We start from the raw sequence: 19,914 nt of genomic DNA, 5'->3' as shown, positions 1-19,914 counted from the left end.
ACCACCATATGCCGACATGTGTGATGGCCATCAGCGTTCCTCAATCGATTGGCCGAGCAGAACAAGCACACACAACAGGCCTATGAACCAACACAACAATCGTCGGTAATAAAGGCTGCAAAAAGAGAGCGAAAAAAAAAACAGGCAGAAGCCCCACATAATATGTAATCGCAAATGCAACTGCATACCCCCTCCCTGCGGGGCATGAAGACAGACACTCACCCACCCAACCACCCCAAGACACCTTGTGAAAAGGCTGAAGAAAACCGTCTACTGTTTTTTTTAGCTCCTTCTTCGGTTGGGTATCCCCTTTAACACGTCTGTCGGGTGGCTGATGCAGACCCGCGCATCCAATGCAAAAACCCATTCAAGCAAATCAGTCCAATCGCAGGAGCCGTTGCTATGCAATGTGGATGCAAAAAAAAACCAACAATCCAATACATTCTTTTCACCCAGCGATCGATTGCGCCGCTCGACACGGTGTGGTCTTCTATTTTGAATGTTTGCCCAACGGTTGCCCGATGGTGTCCAAAGCAAAGCCCCATTTTCGTAAGCCCCACAAACACACAAAAAATGAACGTCTGGCCACAGATATTGTATCACGAAGCTACAATGGTGCGAATGGTGAAGACAGAGCTCTCCCCCGGTTGGTACATTTTTACGATCGATTACTTTGCTAAATTAAATCAGTCATAATAATGCACGGCTCATGCTTACCTTCTAGTCTAGGATGATGGAGAGGTGGGGAGGAGTTTTGGCTTTCCGTTTTTTTTTTATTCCAACTCCCCATCCAACGGAAGTAGCGCTTGTAGCATTAACAGTTGAGGGACGGAAGTTTTCGATGTAATTTTCGATTGCAGTTTCGGGCTAACGGCTCGGCTCGCGTATAAATTATCCTCACCACACGGAACACTTCATCACACACAGAGAGAGAATGGAATTGTGTATTGGCACGAACGAAGTAATAGCGGACCAAAACCGAAAGTGAACATCCTCAAAATTGCTACAAATATCGTTTGAAGTTGTTCTCTGTCATGTACATGTACTTGTCACGCTCACTGCGGGGATCACTTTTATAGACAATTACTCAGCAATAACAGTGCAATCATTTCACATAAATAAACTCAATTTTCGAGCCACTTTACAGCACAAGAACCACATGTTACGATAGTGTATGGCTGCACCAGTTGCCACTGCAAAACTATTTCACAACCGCCTTCAAAACGGCAACTGGGGATCGTCACGTTCCACTAAGCACCAGTTCAGCGCAAACTTCTAAATCATACACACTCATCCAGCAAAGCAACGCACGGTTCCAGATGGTATCGTCGCGGGGAACAGGAACACTTTGCAATCACACCGAAGAAGACGCGTGCAACGGGATGTAGACACAATGTAGACAGTTCCTATCGGTACACGCGCAAAAATAGCTCACAAAATATCACAAGTTGAACCCAATACAAACCCCAAAAATAGACACGGCGTTTTTCTTCCGGTACAAGCCGCTTTGTGACCCTTCTCGATTAAGGGGGGCTCGGTGCACCCAGGTACGTTCGTAGAAAAAACTCGCCACGCGCCAGGACACAAGGGAGCAGTGCAAAACACACGACCGAACGCACCTCACGCGTTCACAGCAGCGGAATGGTTTGGGTTTTTCGGTACGAAACCGAGCGATGATCGATCGAACCGTGCGCGCGCGCGCGCGATCGTTCCACACACATCAGCACACCGGGGATCGTCGATTTTTGTTTGGGGGGGGGGTTTTCGTCGACTTTCAACGTGCGCCTACTGCGTTGCGGGTTTGCGTTCCCCTACTATGAACTACTTCACTACGGCGGTAGTAAACGCTTGTACACGCTGCACGAGACCTACAACGAGATACAGAGAAAGAGAGAGAGAGAGGGGGGAGATTCGGCCTGCAACCGAACGGAATCGGGTGGGGGAAAAGCCCTCGTCTACCAGGTGCGGTGGTATTTACCACCCGACCAACCAACCCACCTTTCGTTCACTAAGCAACCGTCGTCATCGTCTGGTAAATAATTTCTTTCTCCAAACGCGAACATGAATTTCGATCATACCCGCTAACTGCTGCTGCTGCTAACCAGGCATAAGAAAACATTCCCGCGCCTTCATTTCCACACCGCACCCAGGCGGAGGCGGGAGCTCGTGACTCAATCGGTGTGACACGGGCCACAGTAGGAAGCTCTGTGTAAAGGAAGTACGAACGAAACTTGATTGATAACTGACTCCTTAAGTGAGATGAGAAAGGAAAGATCGTAAAGATCGGTGATCGAGTGCTTCTTGGTCCATTTTAAGAAGCTGGAAGACTGTGTTAGTCGGTTGTTTGTATGATTTTGCAGATAAACCATAGATCAGATTAGAAAAGTAATTTTAATCATTTCAAGCAATGGTTTAAGCGTTAGAAGTTATTCAAATTGAAATGTTACTCTCATTCAAAGACATTCTCAACAATTGATCATTTGATGAATTTTCAAGTGATCTTCATATGGTTCATGTAGGTCCCAATTAAGCAGCACGCAATCTGAAATGATCTTCACAATAGGAGATAATGTTCTAAAAGCTCCACGCATCCAATGCATCATCATATCTCGCCAAAAGATAGCAATATTTAGCCACAACCATGTCCCAACCGGTCCCAAAACTTCCAACACAGGTTTGCCTGCTGGTTGACCCCGCCAGCATTATGTCACGCGAACGGCAACGCTTGCCAAATCTAGTTGGCATGCTTTCGCTACGCTAAACTTTGCCAAACCCTTCCCAGCACTCCAACTCCAGCTCAACCCCATCTCCCCCCTCCGTCAAGCCACTTTCTTGTGAATCTACAAATTATGCAAATAAAAAAAATGCACAATTTGCACAATAACCACAGAGCCCCAAAACCCCACAACCCAATCTCTCCTAATACACACCCAATAAAAAAAATGACACAACACTCCCGGTGGGGGTTCCGCGGTACAACAATAATAATAGTAATGACTGGAGGAAGGCATCGGACGGGCGGAACTGGGTCAACTGCGGCAGCGGAGCGCGTACGAAATTTGTCGCGACTCCCAAAAAAAACGTCACTTGACGCTCTATGCCTCTTCTTTTAAGGGAGATATTTGGCAAAACGAACATAAAAAGCTCGTAAATTATTGCATCTTTACAGGTCGAAGGTCGAAGGCAGCTCATCCGCGAGACAAATGGCTAATGCACGGCTCTCCCAGGCACCAGGGGGTGAACGAATTTACTTAGCAGATAAAACACGCCCAAAGATGAATGAGGCCGGAATGCAATCACTGCTGCGGTTGTGTAAGTAAGATGCACGCTGCAAAAGAAACACCCGAAATGAGTAAGAATTTGAGATAAATGGCGTAACCCGGATCTAAGTTGACGAATGTACCCACTCACTGATTGGAATCATTCTGCTCAAAACGGCTGCTCGAAAGGTGTTCCACCAGAGATTTGTCAATCACTTCCTGGTCGCATTAGATCATCCTTTCTCCGCTTCGTACGAACAGCTTCAAGATTTTTTTTGTTTTTACTCGTGTCGTTCGGTGTGACTTATTTTTAACAGAAAAAGGTCAAAACGACAGTAGCAATCGGGGAGTGGAGAAGACAGTACCGCTTTTTACGCTTTTACATCGGCGTTCGAAAAATGAAGCTGTATCGCTTAACCTTTCGCCAGTCAAGAGGTAGCTCGTGCTCAAGAAGGTGCCCGATATCATCAGTACACTTCAAACCTATCCAAAATGGTTTAACGAAGTGTCGTCTTTTGGGAGTCGTCGCCACCACGCCAAGTTCCAGCAGCTCTCTCCGTAACTGTTAGTTGTATAAAAATACAAAGTGTTGTTTTAAAATTTGCACGAAAAGAAGCGTTTGCCGATTGAGGAATATCTCTCCCTTCAGTCACTGCCAACAGACATCTTCACATTGCACAGGTTCGCACAGGTAGCAATCTTTTATCAAACGATCTTTTAACATCAAAATGTTGGCAAACGATGGACAGGGAATGTTTTGCCCAAAAGCCAACGGCAAACACATTTCTCAATCGTTTGCCTCATGCAAACCGGCAAGTCGCCCGGTGCTAGAGATGTTGCGCGTTGTTTTCTCTCTCCTCTGCTTTTAATCGATTATCCGAATCCGCAGGAAAACCGTTTACATAATTATACCCCCCCGTTCGGAAGGTGTCAGAAGAAAGGCAGCTCCAGCTTCTTGCGCTGTCGTTTAATGCCACCAGAAACGCCCGAAAGCGAAAGCGATGATCGAAGAAACGCTGGAGAACACCCTGGATGATGATGAGGATCATGATGATGCTCTTGTTGCCACACCTTCCCTAACGCGTAGCGTACGAACGGTCGGAGCGCGCGGATGGGCACACCATCATCCTGGTCCTGGACGATGGCTGGACGATGATAATGATATGGATTTTTTGGGGCACGTTGTTTCATAAATATTCACCCGTTTGATTGATTCTAAACGGAGGCTGCTCCGTTCCTTTGGGGGGCTGGGTTCGCGTCAATGTCGCAGCAGAAAGAAACGATGCGATAAGGGAATCGGTTGCAGCAACACGCGGGAAAGTCTTGCAAAAGGGAGGCTTGGGCTGTCCCTGGAAGCACATTCCTATAGATGTATGGATTTAGTTTACTTTAGCTGAAGGTGAAACTAGTGTTGGGTTTCATGAATCTTTCGTTGAGATTCATTCATAACAAATCTTCAGTGATGAGTGATTCGAATCTCGAGTCGAATCTTCAAAGATTCATGATTCTCTAAATATTTATTAATCTCCAAAGTTTCACAAATCTTCAAAGATTCATGAATCTGTAAAGATTCACAAATCTTCTAAGAATCATGAATCTTTATAGATGTACCCAAATAGCCAGCTTGAACTCCATAGCTGATTTGTGGCTTTTTAACGAAAAACCGATCCGATGTCGAACTTTGTGGGTGATTAAGAGATGAAACGGTACTTGGTGGAACCATAAAGCTTTTTAACAAGCACACGGTACTCTTTGGAACTTTGCGGCTGATTAGCACTATGTGTAGGGTTCATGATAGAGACTTAAGGCTTGTTAATAGTGTGTACCGAACTTGATGGAACTTTATAGCTTTTTAATGCATGACATCGGTAGAAGGTGGGTCTTGTCAAAGTGTCAAAGAGAGACGCCGTCAATCATCTCATTGCTGCTGTACAAGTTAGATAAGTTAATTAAAGAATGAATATTGAGTGAAGTGATTGTGATTTTTTAGTAAACTATATAAAATTATGTGAAATTCAAGAGCTGTTTTTTGAAATAAACATGCACATAACAAAACACAAATCGTGTTGTTTATTTCATTGATGATGCCCTGCTTGAAAATAAAACGCAAAAAAAATAATCCCTGGCACCGTGGCATAAGGAAGCTGCTTAGGCGCTATTTAAAAGACCCACCTGGAACTTTGATGGTGTTTATCTACTGCAAAAGGCGAACTCAAGCAGCGATTTTTAGCATGCCAAAATTGGCTGCTTAAGCAATTTTGGCTATTTGGGTACCCAAATAGCCAGAATTGCTTAAGCAGCTCATTTTGGCACGCTAAAGATCGCTGCTCTAATTCGCCTTTTGCAGTAGATAAACAGCATCAAAGTTCTATGTGGGTCTTTCAAACAGCGCCTAAGCAGCTTCCTTATTCCACGATGCCAGGGATTATTTTTCTTTGTGTTTTATTTTCAAGCAAACGTCATCGATGAAATAAACAACAAAATTTGTTTCGTTTAAACATATATGTATATTTTTAAATCCTTTGTATTGATGAATTACACAAAATTTTACACAATTTACTGATAATTCACAATCACTTCACTCAATATTCATTCTTCAATTAACGAATCTAACTTGTGCAGCAGCAATGAGATTATTGCCGGCGTCCGTCTTTGACACTTTGACAAGAGCCATCTCGTACCGATGTCATGCATTAAAAAGCTATAAAGTTCCACCAAGTTCAGTACCCTTTCTTAACAAGCCTTCAAGTTCCACCATGAACCCTACACATAGTGCTAATCAACCGCAAAGTTCCAAAAAGTACCATGAGCCTGTTAAAAAGCTCCATAGTTCCACCAAGTACCGTCTATCTCTTAATCAGCCACAAAGTACGGCATCGGAACGATTTTTCGTTAAACAGCCCTAAATCAGCTATAAAGTACGAGCTGGTTATTTGGGTACCCTACCTGCAAATTTCCGTTAAATGCCTTCTAATCGCCTTGTAATCGCCGGCGAATTGAAGGCGATCAGCAGTGCATTTAGCAGTAATGAAATGCCTTTGAAATATGTCAATGAAAAATTTCGCTTTTAATTTGAAATTTGAAATTGCAACTGTCAAAAGAAAACCTTACAAGTGTCTTCAACACTGCACTGTTGTAGTGTTCCCAGATATGAGCGTGAGATTCGATAGCACGATTTACGTGTTATGTTCTCTTGCGTTAAGCTCTGAGCTATTTCACTTTATTAATGATGGTCTGCATTATTCGGTTGTTAAAGACCAACCCGTTGAAAGGTGTTAATATATCAAACTCATTTCGATAAATCTAATAAAATGAGAAATGAGATGCATATTTCTCCCATCCTGATAATGATGGGTGAAGATAGAGTAATTATTATGTTTTTTAAAAAGGTATTATTTTCATTTTGCTTCACAAAAAGTTTGTTTATATTCATTATAGCAAGAAAATATTAATATAAAAAGAAATAAGTACAGAAAAAAGATCATAAAAAATCAGGATTTGAACACACGCTTTCTCGGTTCGGAACCAAAAGCGTTGTCACTGCTCTATTTGGCAGTTAAATTAGTAAGGGTGCAAAACCAGTATATATACAAGCGAAGATGGCGGCAAGCTATCTGTTCTTGTTGAATCAAAAAGTTGAAATATTTCGAAAAGAACCCGTTACAGCCTTGAAAGTTTCGGTTGAAATCTTAATTCGCCTTCTAAGGCGACTAAGGCCTTAAATGCCTTCTGAATGCCTTCAAAGCCGTTTAATGCTGGTAGGGTATGATCTCCAAAATATTGAATTTGCCCAATCCCACCTATAACTTGCCCGTTGTCGGTTCAACTGCCAAGAAGTCCCAAAAGCTTGCATAGGCTGGCATGACCACGTAGGTTGTCACGCAAAAAAAGAAGAATAATAATTTTTTTACAAATTTATTAATTCTTAAAGTTTCATGAATTCCTAGAGATTAGTAAATCTGTCTTGATATAAGATACTTTTGAGATTCATAAATATTTTGAGATTAATGAATCTTTGAAGATTCATGAATCTTTTGAGATTCATACATCTTTGAAGATTGATGAATTTTTCCAATCGGGATTCAGATTCATTGAATCATTTCAAAGATTCATTCAGATTCATGAATCTGAATCTGAGTTACCAAACACTAGTTGAAACATGGTAAAGTAATGAAAAATCATTTACACAACCCAAGCGCCACAGATTAAGCTTAAACGACTGGAAAATTGATTATCCATAGGAAAAAAATGAAAGCTTCAAAGCTTCATTGGTTTGATCAATAGATGGCGTATTACAACTCGTCATTATATTGCTATCCTTTTCTTGCAATGTGTTTCGACAAGTTTCATCTTATAATGACCTATATAGCCTTCTAACTTTCTGAGCAAAAATCTATATGAATGGTCGTGTGGTCAGATACGTGGGTATCCACACCAACGACCATTATTCAAATCTCACTTGCTTCAGTACTGGTGGTTTCCGTTGGAGTTTAGTATTTAAACAATCGTATCGCCGTTCTAGTTCTAGCGATGCATAACTTCAATGCGAAACCATACAACAGTACAGAGGAAATGAGAAAGCTCTCCTCCAAGCGAGGAAGCTCCACAGGTTGGGTATCCCACAAACAGATGGCGCCACCAGCTTTTTTGCTATTTTTAGAATGCATGAGTCGTTTGCCGTCTGCTAAACGAAGTCTTTCTATATTCCGTTTAGGTAGAGAATTTGAGGCGTTTAGAAGGCGTTTAGTGGTCGTTTAGTGGATTTGTGGCACTTGGGAAGTAACTTCCGGCACCATCACCGTCGCCGTAAGATGCTGAATATCCTGAAATTATCCGAACGCAATCATTACACACAACGGCTGCAGATTACAACTACCTTAAATATAAAAAAATTACCTTTGTTTTTTACTTTTTTGTAGCACAAAAAGCACGTACACGTCGAAAGTACTTAAAAGCGACGTCGCCGGCGAGCAAAATTCGCACCGATTTCGGACCTCTGGCGACGGTACGAAACCGGTTTTGGGCACGCAAACCCCTACTGGAAGTCCCAACACATCGCCACCGGTGTAATCCGTGCTTAAGCGCCAACTGACAGCAACGACCGTTTGGCTCGAAATTCCCGACGCGTCACAAACCGATCGCACACCCAATCTACGCCTTGCATATCTCGCTTGCAAAGGGCACGAAAAGTGTTAGCTAATAAAGTGTAAAAACGCATTCTCATAATGCTGCCATCAACCAAGTGAATAATTTCGCGCACTGGTGATATAAAACGGCCGGACCGCATCGAAAATGCAACGTGTGATGTTGGATCAGAGTGGCGTCACACTTTCGCCCAAACAGAAGCGCCTATCCGTCGGGTTCGGGGCCGGGTCTTCGGTACAGATTCACAAAACGGCCACACCGCCCGCCATGCAGCAACGCTCCTCGGTGTCGACGCACAGCGAGTCGAAAGTGGTTTACGACGATGGTGCCACTCCCGGTAGAAGGAAGAGCCTGCACGAGGCGCTACTGATGCGTCTCCTAGCGACACCGAGCGATGAGCCGCTGTTTCAGCGCAGCTCATCGGACGCACCGGAATCGCAGCGTACGGCGGACGATTCCTTCGACAGCTGCCTGTCCGGAAGAAGCTCACCGTTTGAGCTGGATCTGCTGCACCAAACACCGGATGCGATGCGATGCAATACTCCGCCGGCGGTCGAATCGGTCCAGCCGCCCAACCGTCATCTGCAGCTGCTGATGCGGGATTACAACAGTCCTTCGGCGACGGCTAGATTGCGGGCAGTGCGTGCCCTGAATTCCGTCTCCAAGCGCAACGCGTACGGTAACTTCGATGTGTCGTACGCGGAACAGGACATCATTACGGAGGAGGAGCGACAGGCGCTGGAGAAGCGCACGATTCAGGAAGTGATGCGCGAGGTGTGCGTGTACGTGGAGGTACGTTCCGGGACGGACAATCGGTCGGACGGTATCAAGGAACACATCGCATCGCTCGGAGCGAAAGTTAACGAGCGACTCTTGAAGTAAGTAGTGGAGGGATTATTTATTAAACACAAATTTTAACATGATTCATTTTATTCTATCTTTCACAGAGATACGACTCACGTAATCTTCAAGGATGGTTTGCTCTCCACTTACCAAAAGGCGAAAAAGATGAACATTCCGATTGTTTCGATACTGTGGATCGAGGCGTGCAAACGGCACAACTGCCTGATGAACCCGAATGACTTTAAAATTTCCAACCTAGAACGGTACGAAAATCCTGATCTCTTCAAGCGAATTCGAGTAAGTAAAGCAGCGTGCTTGAATTGAATGACAAAAAGATTTAAAAACCCTTCTTTTTTAGCGTCAAAAATCGATGCAACCTGGTGCAGAGGCAGCAGCTGGAGCCAAAAAACGCCCCAACGCCGCAGCAAAGACAAAGACGGCACCCGTGGCTCCAATGATATCTCCACCGTCGAAGCTCCCGGTGCTGCATCGCATCCGGAAAGACGATCGCCTAGAGCGCATACTGAGCGATTTTGAAGCAGAAAATCAAATCGACAGATCTGCCGACGGTCCGATCGATGAGTACGATCAGATGCTTCAGGCAGCCCCAATGCGCTTGCTGGAACGCTTCCGATCGACACCGACACCGATGGAGAGGGATGAGGATAATCCGACCTCAACCACAACACCAACCACTTCCTTCGGTACCAATGCGGCCAGAGAGGAGCAAACACCACAGGAAGCGAACAACGAAACGCTTTCACGTCGAGCACTTTTCCCCGGATCTGGAACGAAGCCACGATCTTCCGGCACTCCCCGAGGGCGTCGCAAGACGGTAATGTTTACCCCGCAAATGACGAATGTAGAAGAGGAGCAGATCGTGGCCGACACCAACTGCAATGAGATCGATGAAACTCCAAAGCAGACTTTTCGACGTAAAACGATCGTGCTACCAAATGAGGAAACAACTTCCATCGAACCGGAAAAGTCGGCTAACGCTTCAAACCGGCGTAAGACTATCGTTGCTGCTGCCGCTGCGACTGAAATTGACACGGTGCCATCCACCACGACCACCGCCAGAGCCGCTCGCACGCGTCGCAGCACACTCATTCCGAGCGGAAAGGAACATGTTTCTCTCCCGAAGGATCATCAACCTAGTCTCAGTGAGCGTAACGATCTCAACCAAACGGAAGAACCTATCACAATCAGCGATTCGTCCGTGCAGCTTCCCCCGGTGCGAGTATCTAGTCGGCGTAAAACGATCGTTGCTGCAAAGGAAGCCGAAACTTCCGGTCGTCCAGCAGTAGTCACACCAGCGTCTATCGTCTCGAAGAACAAACGTTCCCGGCGAAAGACGATCGCTTTCGGTAATGAGGAGAATACGCCACCCGTATCTGCGGCCATATCGATGGAACTAACAAAGACTGATTTAACGGCAAAGAAGGTCATTTCGAGAGCACGTGGTACGATCTGCTCACCGAAAGACATGGAAATGTCAAGCATTATTCGTCAGAATCCCATTGCCGGAGAACTGACAAAGATAAACAGCACTGGATCTGTAATAAGTATTTCATCGGAAGAAGGCAATCGTCCTGCGAAAAACGCCCCAAAGGATCGTCGCCGAACCCTGTTCATCCCGACCGTTGAGCGTGCGACGGATGCAATCATTAAGGCGGCATCGAACGATACGACACGATCATCGCTGGGACTTTCCCTAATCAACAGGCGTAGAACACTCCACACACCGAGCCACTCCTCCACCCCGATGGAACCGCTGGAAGTGAGTGAAACACCACCACCGCTCGATTCATTCCACCAACAGTCGGACTCCCGTCAAACGCATGCCGATGGCAGCAGTATCGTCAATCGACCGAATCCTACCTCCAGCTCTACGCCAAAGTGTACGGTGGAACCGCCGGAACCGACCTCAGCACCGAACCGTGGAAAAACGCTCCTCCAGCAGTACGAAGATTCGCTCGTCTTCAGCTCAACGCGTGCACCGGATCGGCGTCGTCGTACCGTGTTTGACATCACGATGGACATTATGGACCATCGGCTGACGGAAATCAATCGTCAGGCGGCGGCAGCAGCTGCAGCAGCAGCATCCAAGCCACAAAGTGGAGAAGCTAACCCCACGACGGATAGACCACTTCCCTCCATGGCACCGGTTGAAGTTGTCTTAAAATCACCAACACCTCAGGCCATTCAAACCTGTATGGATACATACTACCGGAAGGCGGCCAAATCGACCGAAAAAGCACCACCACCTCAAACGACCGAAGAACCACCCCGCAAGCGTAAACTATTTAATGTTCAAACATCGGAAGAGGACATAATGCCGCGACTGGCCACCGTCGGCCGTAGTAAAACACCAGCAGCGACGAAACGACGCTCACTGGCACCTTCAAGTGATATGAAAAGCCCGACAAGCTCGTTAACGAAGAAACGGCGCACAACGGCACTGTTCACGTCGCAGGCCGAACCTGGCCAGTGTCAGCCAGAGAAGGAAGGACCGAGGAAGAATCTATTCCCTGTTGGAAGAGGTCTACCGACGATGGCATCACAGTATCCACCGAACGGTGGGCAAACACAGCCAAACGGTGGACCACTGCTTCCCCGTCAATACCTAGCCACCACTAACCTGCACACCGAGCAGAGCACGTTCGTGAAGGAGGTACGCTTTCAGTAGTAGAGATCGGAGCATGATATGTAAACCCTCAGTGAATTGAACACAAAAATGGGGATGGAATTGAGTTTTTAGCTTGGCAAAAGGGGCAGTTGTTGGATGTTATTGTAGCTCGCGAAACATCTGTCGAAAGAGGGGCAATTGCATGTAGTGAAATCGGGGAGGTGTGTTTGTGGTTTTTTAGCTAGTTTGCGTGCTTATTTTCATTCTACCCATTGTTTTCCCAACTACAACTGGCTCAATAAAGTCATGTGTTAGCACTTTTTTTTAACGAAACAACCAAATGCCTTTCTTTGCCTGTCACGTGCTGTGTCCCTTCGGTACAATCTCCCATGAACTACCTCCATCGCTATCAAAAAACAACATTTATAATCTTTTTTCTTTCTCTCCCCTTGCCTTCCCCAGGCCATTGCAAGCCTTGACGGATTCATCATCGAAGCGAACGTGTCCGACAACACCACACATCTGGTAACGCTCGAGCCGCGCCGTACGATCAATCTGCTGCGTGCGCTCATCCGCGGTCTGTGGATCGTGCGCTACGAATGGATCGTAGAATCGTACCACGCCGGTCGGTGGCTGCCGGAGGAACGGTTCGAGCTGAAGGAGTTTTCCCGCGCGGTACAGCTGAACCGGAGCGAACGGCAAGCCTTCGGCAGCCAGTACCGCAACGAGCTGTGGGCTGACTTTGCCCCATTCTGGATATCACCGCGCTGTGCCGTGCCCGTGCAGCAGTTGCGTGAGCTGATCGTGCTGTGCCGCGGGAAGGTGACCGGTGATGCGTCGCGGGCAAAGTTTCTCGTGGTGGAACCGAACGATAACGATGCGGCACCGGCCGAGGGGCAGATTGTGGTTGCACCCGGCTGGATTCTGGACAGCATTACCATCAACAAGGTAAAGAAGCTGTCGAAAAAGTATCGCATCGAGTGAGTGTGATACTGTTTATTTTAAAGACTGACTATTATATAGGTAAGAATCAACACTAACACACAGTAATGTACTGTTGCAAGTCGCAAATATAAAGCACACACTATCTTATTAATCCACTTAAATCACACAACCGAAAGCACCACCGCCGGGGATCTAATCGTACAACGTTTCACACATGAAGAAATTGTTCGACCCGCACGGCCTATCGTCGAAGGTGTAGTTGATGGACCACGGCCGGAAGTACTCCAGCACGACGCAGTGCTCGTACGTGCAGTTGTCGTGCATCGCGTTGTTCGGTTCGTTTTTGGTCCACCGATCGAACGTCAGCCGTTCGCCGGTCGAGGAGCAGAAGAATTGCCCTTCCTCCCCGAGATCGTTACCGGACGTCCACATGTGCAGGATGTCGTGCGTTTTCGTGTATCCACTCTTCTCGATATACTCGATTACACCATCCAGCTGTTCATCGTTGTTGATTGTCACCAGAAACATGCCGCGAGTTCTACAGTACTCCGACGCCTTATACCAGTTAAGCTGTGTGTGTGTGTGAGCGATGAAAAAAATGGCACTTTTAATCAACCACAAGGCGTGTTACGACACCACACTACACAAATTACCTTAAATGTGTTCCCGAAGTAGTACGACTTCTCCCGAAATATGCCAAATGTGTTGATGTCCTTCTGCGTGCTGATGAACCCAACTGCCAGGAAGCTGAGCAAAATCGCCACCAAGTTGGCCAAGCGTTTCGTTTCCATGGTGCGGTCGCTCACGTTCAACAACACGTCTGTCCACACACGCTCGCGTCGCAAACGATTCTAACGGATAGTGTGGAAATTACGCACCAAATAACTGTGTGGTCATCAACATCATCTTGCTGTCGCTGTCTGTGTGTCTCTTAGGGTAGGGCGATGCAGCTGGCTGTGCGATCGCGATCACAGTAAAACCAGTTTCTTCTTGGGCTTCCCGTTGTTTGACTACAAAATTCAGGTCTGCGTCGGGACGGATTGCGGAAGGTGATGGGGTGGTGGTGTTGTCGCATGGTTGTCGCGGAGTGGAAGGTTATCGCTATACGCACGGCGTTTAACTCATGCTGCATGCAAAATCCTTGACCTCGGAATAACCGAAAAGAAAACCCAAGATCGCTGAAGTAGGGGCTAGCAAAGCGAGCACGCTCCTAACTGGTTGTGGTTTACTCAAAATTCTTCACATAAAAACATCAGGTCAAGTACATACATCATGCAGGCAACGTTTCGCAGATAAACAGATACTCCCGCCCACAGAACCGATCGTTGAAGGTGTAGTTATAGTTGGCCCCACCCTCCGACCAGTACTCCAGGATCGCACAGTCCTCTCCGTTGCAGTCGTCGATCTTGTAATCGTTCGGTTCCGTCTCGCTCCAGTTCTGATAGTTTACGCGCTCCCCCGTCGAGGCCCAGTGGAATTCGCCCTCCTCGCCGAGATCGTTCGCCGATATCCAGGCCATCAGGCCTTTGTGCGTTTTCGTGTACCCGGTACTGTCCAGATACTCGATGACGGCTTCCCGCTCCTCGGCATTTCGCACCGACAGCAGGAACATGCCGCGCGATCGGCAGTACTCGACCGCCTTGTACCAGTTGAGCTGGATCGTGGTGGATAAGAGATAAGCGATCGTAATACCGAGATTTCGCGCAAATGTTTCAAGAAGATTAACACACTCACCTTGAAAGAGCTGCTGAAGTAGTACTCCTTCTGCCGGAAGAGACCGAATGTCGTGTCCTGGGCCGACAGCTGAAGTGCCGTTAGCAGGAGCACCAGAAACAGTGTCTGTGGTTTCATCATTTCTTAGCGATGGCTTCGAAAACACTGACCACCCGGGTACGATCGTGCGACGAGTCCACCGACGCTGCAGATAGACGCTGGAGCAGCATAATCAATACCAACACAACACTGATTTGTTAGGAACGCAGGGCTCATCGGCATGGAAGCATTGTGGAAGCGTGTGTGCCGAACCTGTTTGAAGAGCGCACACACAGACACACCAACATCAATGTGAAGTGATCGCAGAACTGTTGACCTTCTATAATCGGATGCGAATGGGTTGATGATCGACTAGAGCATCTTCTTAACTTGAATGAGATGTTTTTTTGTATTATTTATTTTTAGCTTAATCTACCAACACGTACATTGAATTCACACACTGATAGAACATTAAACCGGCTGGCTCATAACATCACAATGAATTGTAACACTTTTAAGCTCACGTTTCGCACATAAACATGAACTCGCTCGAACATGCCCGATCGTCCAATCCGTACGTAACGGTAAGATCCCGAAAATGGACCAACGCAACACAATCCTCATCGGTGCAGGTATCATGCTGGCTATTGTTCGGATCGGTGTCCCTCCACAAATCGAGCTGAGTGCGCGTCCCTGTGGAGGCCCAATAATATTGGCCCTCTTCACCGATGTCGTTCAATGACGTCCACATGTGCAGATAGTGATTCTTTTTCCAAAATCCACTCATATTGATCGTATCTTTCACCGCTTCAAGCTCTTCCCGGTTTTGTATGGACACCAGGAACATGCCCTGACCACGGCAGTACTCGAACGCTTTGTGCCAGGATAGCTGTTAATGATAAAAGTTGGCGATGGATTGCTTTGCTCTTATGGATTAGGAAGTTGGTTGAAAGGAAGCTAATATTTACATTGAAGGTGCTTATAAAGAGATACTCTTTGTGGCGCGAAGCTGCAAAATCAATTTCGACATGTTGCTGTGCTTGTACTAGGGAGAAACTCACTAAAATTAGGCACATAGAATCCTTTACCGAGCAGCGCACACGACGACTCATGTCGGGGGAATGACTTCGGAAGCGATGATCAACTAAATTCACACCCCAAATTTTAGGCCGAATTTTTAAAATCATCCGAACAGACACGACAGCACGATGAATTATTACTGAACCATGGTTTTGTTATCACCTGTGTATCGATTACAGAACCTGTTATAGGTTTGGCCATCTGCTACCAAAAGAAGAAGGGTGGTGAGGTATCAATGCCTCGTTGGGCCGAAGCGTCGCGATCTTCATCATTACAGGTCTGAACAGGAACCTCTGTTTTTACAAATCTCATGGAAAACCAATACGTTCGTGTATTATTTTCAGGAATATTTTATCTTATTTATGATTTCTCTTCATAATATTACAAAAACGTCACCACTCACGAGCTCATCTTTCGCACATAAACACATATTTGCTGGAACAATCGCGATCGTCCAATCCGTACGTGACGCTTAGATCCCGATGATGGACCAACGCAGCACAATCCTCATCGGTGCAGCTGTCATGCACGCTGTTGCTTGGTTCGCCGTCCCTCCACGAATCAAACGTATACCGCGTCCCGGTCGAGGCCCAATAGTATTCGCCCTCTTCGCCGATATCGTTCAACGATGTTCACATGTAAAGGTAATCGTCCTTTTTCCAGTAGTCACTCGTATTTATCACATTTTTTATCGCATCAAACTCTTCCTGGTCCTGAATCGACACCAGAAACATGCCTTCACGACGACAGGTACTCGAACGCTTTCTGCCAGGATAGCTGTCAATGAGGAAGATTATTAAGATATTGGGAAGCTTTTACTCTAACAATGCTGGTATCGGTTTATAAGGTTCGAACGAAGCTATTTTTTTACCTTAAAAGTGTTTATAAAGAGATACTCTTTATTGCGAGATATGGCAAAAACCAATGTCACTATTCCGCTGCGACTGTATGGTGCTTAATAGGGAGAAAATCACATAAATCAAGCACAAAGAAACCTTCACCAAACAACCCATCTTGGGGAAATGAATCTTCGATGGCAGCGATGAGCACCAAATAGCGGAGTTCTTACTGTAAACTAATCGATTGCAAACTGAAAAGGCCGACGCTTTACAATCGTCCTACAGGCGGAACGATGGATTTTGAATAACATTAAAAACCTGACCATAATGTTTACCACTTTTGTATCGAACATAGAATCTGTTTTTGCTGATTTTCGACAGCTTAGCATTGCATACGGCCCAGGGGAACTGAAATCTTATATCGAACGCAGTCGCGGATCAAACGGTGGTCGATCTAGGCGGTTGCCTGGGGCGCCCCGTGGATCGTTAGTATAACCAGTGTGTATAACAGTAGGGAGAGTACGGCGCTGTATTAGTGATCGACCCGTGATCAACGATAAACAGCCCCTCCCTATCCTTCCCACTGCTCCCCAGCTCAACAAGTGTAGGGGACCTCAACTCTTCTTTCCGCTCCTCGTTTCACACAAAAACACGATCGTCCAAACTAACGTAGGCGTGACGTACAGATTCATCCTAGAATTCGCCTATCTTGGGTCAAAGGTCAGCTGCCAACCGACCATTATAGAGCCTGAGAAAGGACCTCAAAGAACCTGTCGCGATGGACGAAGCTGGGGCTATATCGCACCTGCATAGTGCTGGTACTCACATACGCCTCTGAGACGTCAAACGCTAGTGATGGGAAAAAAGGAAGCTTTGGTCGGAATCGATTCCGACTAGCTCTGAATTTTTGTGGAATCGATTACGGACAATAGGTCCTGAAATCTGACCCGGCTCCGGATTCGAAGTCGACTCCGGAATCGGTATCGACTGCCGAATCGGCTCTGAAATCGAAAATTGACTTAGGAACTAATTTCAACATCAGCTCCAGTTCGCATCGCAGTTGGCTCCGCAATCAGAATCAGATCCGGAATCAAATTCGACTTCGGTATCTTCATGAGAAAAAACGTTTGGGGCTAATGTCAATTCGAGAACTAGCTCTCATTCCGGACCTGATTGTGATTTTGGCGGCCACTTCCAAATCAAGAGACGATGCTGACTCTGGATCCGATTATGAAATCGAATTCGGCTCCAAAACTACTCCAGAATCGGTTCCGGAATCGGAATCGGAATTGGCTCGGGAATTTTCATATCTGACAAAGCTCTTGTAGCCGCGTTCGAGAGGACGATGCTCAGTAGGATCTTTGGGGCCCGTCTGTGTGGAAGGACAATGGAGGAACCGATATAACAGCAAGCTATGCGACATGTACGATGAACTCCCGGTTATACAGCAACCCATCATTAATACATTTGCGATTGCTTTGCATTGCATACGGAACCCAGTGGAACCGTTAACTTTTGTATTTTGTAATGTTCATTCGGACGGTCTACAGAATACGCATTGAATACGAATATTGAAATTTGCACGTTTTGATTTCTCTTTAAAGTTGGGAATTATGATAACTAAATCCCGTTTTACCACTATAACAAGCCCTATATCCTGCACTCTAACCATCCAACGATTCGCACATGAAAAAGTATTCCTTTTCGCATGGTCTATCATCGAACGAATAGGTAGCACCGGGACCGTTTTGATAGTGCTGCAGCACCACGCAACGCTCCACTGTACAATCGTTCACCCGGCCGTGGTTTGGTTCACCCTGGGTCCACCGATCAAACGCGATCCTCTCACCGGTCGACGTCCAGAGGAATTGGTTTTGCTCTCCCAAATCATTGCCCGATGTCCACAGTTGCAGGTTGCTCTCGTTCGCATTAAAGAATCCACTTTTGTTGATGTACTCAATCACTTCATCTAGCTGTGACTGGCTGTTAATCGATACCAGGAAGCGTCCTTGCGATCGACAGAAGGCGGCTGCCTTATGCCAGTTTAGCTGTTCGAATTAAACGATTGATATCACTATTCGGAGTGGGGTAACAGTCGACCGTTGGTGGCTATTTACCCTGAATGTGGTACCGAGGTAGTACGATTTCTGCAGAAAACCTCTATACGCTATCGCATCACGATTACTGGCAGATAAGCGAAATACAGCGGATACCATGAAGAGCAGAATAATCGGAGTAAATAGGGGATGTGACAGTGCTGTTCGATGATCTATCTCAATGTGTTGCTGATGCAGTTCTGACGATCCCATACATTTCACGATCGAAGTGATCGGACAATCGGCTTATCAGCATTATAGGGGTTTTCAGGAGATGACTGTTTTTATGCTTTTAGCACACTTTCTAGACACTTTTGCACTGGAAGTGATACCACCGACAAACCGACGTGACACTTCGAACAAAATGAGCTTCAAAAGTTGTCTCCTCATTTCAAATGAAAATACGTTAAACACTAGAGCCATCTCTATAATGATTCGCTTACTACACTGACACAGAGAAGAAACTGCTAAAACCCCTTTTTCGTTTTTCTCCCCAACTTCCAACGAAGAATATTTTCTCCACTTCTCACATCATTTGTAGTGCTTTGGAAACCCATCAAATGATTTTTCTGGGTATTTTGTCCAATTTTTTTCATAAAATCTTGCTTAATACTTCCTCCTCCATTTGTACATGGAAAAGTTGTTTCCATCTAAGCAGCCGCGAACAGAGCTCTTTTTGACAAAAGTGTTCGCCTTCATGGCAAATGACAGTACATTCTTGTGGGACAGTTTTGTAACGCAAGTGTCACGTCGGTTTGTCGGTGGTGATACTTTGCAGTGGCGAGCTAATGATACAGCTATCACTGTAGTGAATCTAATTGTGACGGAATGTGGATTCTAAGGCACTCTGAATGGAAAGGCCAAATGGAAATCCAATCGGAATAATCATGCACTAGAATTCTGACAAAAAAGTTTGCGATAGAATCCATTTCCCATAAATTGAAATTTGCAATGGTGACCGCTTTATCGTCTAGCGTGCCCAAAGTATCACTTCCCGTGCGAAAGGGTCCGGAAAGTGTGCCACGATTTCCAGAACCCCTGCAAACCCCTGCAAGTTCATCCTTGGATGTAGATCACTATCAAGATAAGCTTTGCTTTGTTTGCTACCAGCGCCTATTACTTTTCGGGCAATCATCTGTGATGAATAAAATGATAGATTACATGCGATATTCATTTCATCTAGCAGGCTCTGGCTGTTAAAAAAAATGCTTGCATCGATTGTTTGATATGAATGCAGAAGTTGCACGACGGGACGGTCTATCACAGCTACAACGCAAGCCGGTTATGTTTCTATTTCTGGTCTTTCTTACCCTGGCGGATCGTGT

General features: G+C 46.0%; 6 protein-coding genes across 8 annotated transcripts in view; 1 reads left to right on the top strand and 5 right to left on the bottom strand.

Annotated features, from left to right (window-relative positions):
• The window catches only part of LOC121593124, a 146,742-nt gene extending 145,105 nt beyond the window's left edge, over positions 1 to 1,637 (bottom strand). The window contains exon 1 of one of the 2 annotated variants that reach the window (XM_041915219.1): positions 1,466 to 1,637. The gene's annotated coding sequence lies outside the window, so the exon portion shown is untranslated. The remainder of the gene's footprint in view (positions 1 to 1,465) is intronic. The other variant, XM_041915221.1, reaches the window with a different exon arrangement.
• A 6,729-nt stretch (positions 1,638 to 8,366) lies between these two features.
• Positions 8,367 to 12,861, top strand: LOC121593123 (mucin-5AC). Its single transcript, XM_041915218.1, has 4 exons — positions 8,367 to 9,283; positions 9,353 to 9,545; positions 9,607 to 11,922; positions 12,340 to 12,861. Exons 1-4 carry the CDS (start codon positions 8,553 to 8,555, stop codon positions 12,859 to 12,861), a joined length of 3,762 nt encoding a protein of 1,253 aa, XP_041771152.1. The 5' UTR covers positions 8,367 to 8,552.
• Positions 12,862 to 12,929: 68 nt separating this feature from the next.
• On the bottom strand, positions 12,930 to 13,892 carry LOC121593129 (C-type lectin 37Da-like). Its single transcript, XM_041915228.1, has 2 exons — positions 13,476 to 13,892; positions 12,930 to 13,392 (listed from the first exon to the last, which is right to left on the bottom strand). Exons 1-2 carry the CDS (start codon positions 13,611 to 13,613, stop codon positions 13,015 to 13,017), a joined length of 516 nt encoding a protein of 171 aa, XP_041771162.1. The 5' UTR covers positions 13,614 to 13,892; the 3' UTR covers positions 12,930 to 13,014.
• Positions 13,893 to 13,997: 105 nt separating this feature from the next.
• Positions 13,998 to 14,736, bottom strand: LOC121593131 (C-type lectin 37Db-like). Its single transcript, XM_041915230.1, has 2 exons — positions 14,557 to 14,736; positions 13,998 to 14,476 (listed from the first exon to the last, which is right to left on the bottom strand). Exons 1-2 carry the CDS (start codon positions 14,674 to 14,676, stop codon positions 14,093 to 14,095), a joined length of 504 nt encoding a protein of 167 aa, XP_041771164.1. The 5' UTR covers positions 14,677 to 14,736; the 3' UTR covers positions 13,998 to 14,092.
• Positions 14,737 to 14,854: 118 nt separating this feature from the next.
• Positions 14,855 to 16,054, bottom strand: LOC121593127 (C-type lectin 37Db-like). Of its 2 annotated transcripts, XR_006004731.1 has the most exons (3): positions 15,543 to 16,054; positions 15,021 to 15,463; positions 14,855 to 14,963 (listed from the first exon to the last, which is right to left on the bottom strand). XR_006004731.1 is itself a non-coding variant. In XM_041915225.1 (2 exons), the coding sequence occupies exons 1-2, from the start codon at positions 15,759 to 15,761 to the stop codon at positions 15,095 to 15,097; spliced, it is 588 nt and encodes a 195-aa protein (XP_041771159.1). In that variant the 5' UTR covers positions 15,762 to 16,054; the 3' UTR covers positions 14,975 to 15,094. The 2 variants fall into 2 exon arrangements, 1 of the variants encoding a protein (XP_041771159.1); XM_041915225.1 differs by lacking the exon at positions 14,855 to 14,963 and having other exon boundaries at positions 14,975 to 15,463.
• A 1,800-nt stretch (positions 16,055 to 17,854) lies between these two features.
• On the bottom strand, positions 17,855 to 18,995 carry LOC121593128 (C-type lectin 37Db-like). The gene is made up of 2 exons (XM_041915227.1): positions 18,611 to 18,995; positions 17,855 to 18,541 (listed from the first exon to the last, which is right to left on the bottom strand). Exons 1-2 carry the CDS (start codon positions 18,800 to 18,802, stop codon positions 18,158 to 18,160), a joined length of 576 nt encoding a protein of 191 aa, XP_041771161.1. The 5' UTR covers positions 18,803 to 18,995; the 3' UTR covers positions 17,855 to 18,157.
• Between the last annotated feature and the right edge of the window lie 919 nt (positions 18,996 to 19,914).

Source organism: Anopheles merus, chromosome 2L (assembly GCF_017562075.2).
Source record: "Anopheles merus strain MAF chromosome 2L, AmerM5.1, whole genome shotgun sequence".
Taxonomy (NCBI): domain Eukaryota; kingdom Metazoa; phylum Arthropoda; class Insecta; order Diptera; family Culicidae; genus Anopheles; species Anopheles merus.
This window is presented reverse-complemented; position numbering and strand designations above follow the sequence as displayed.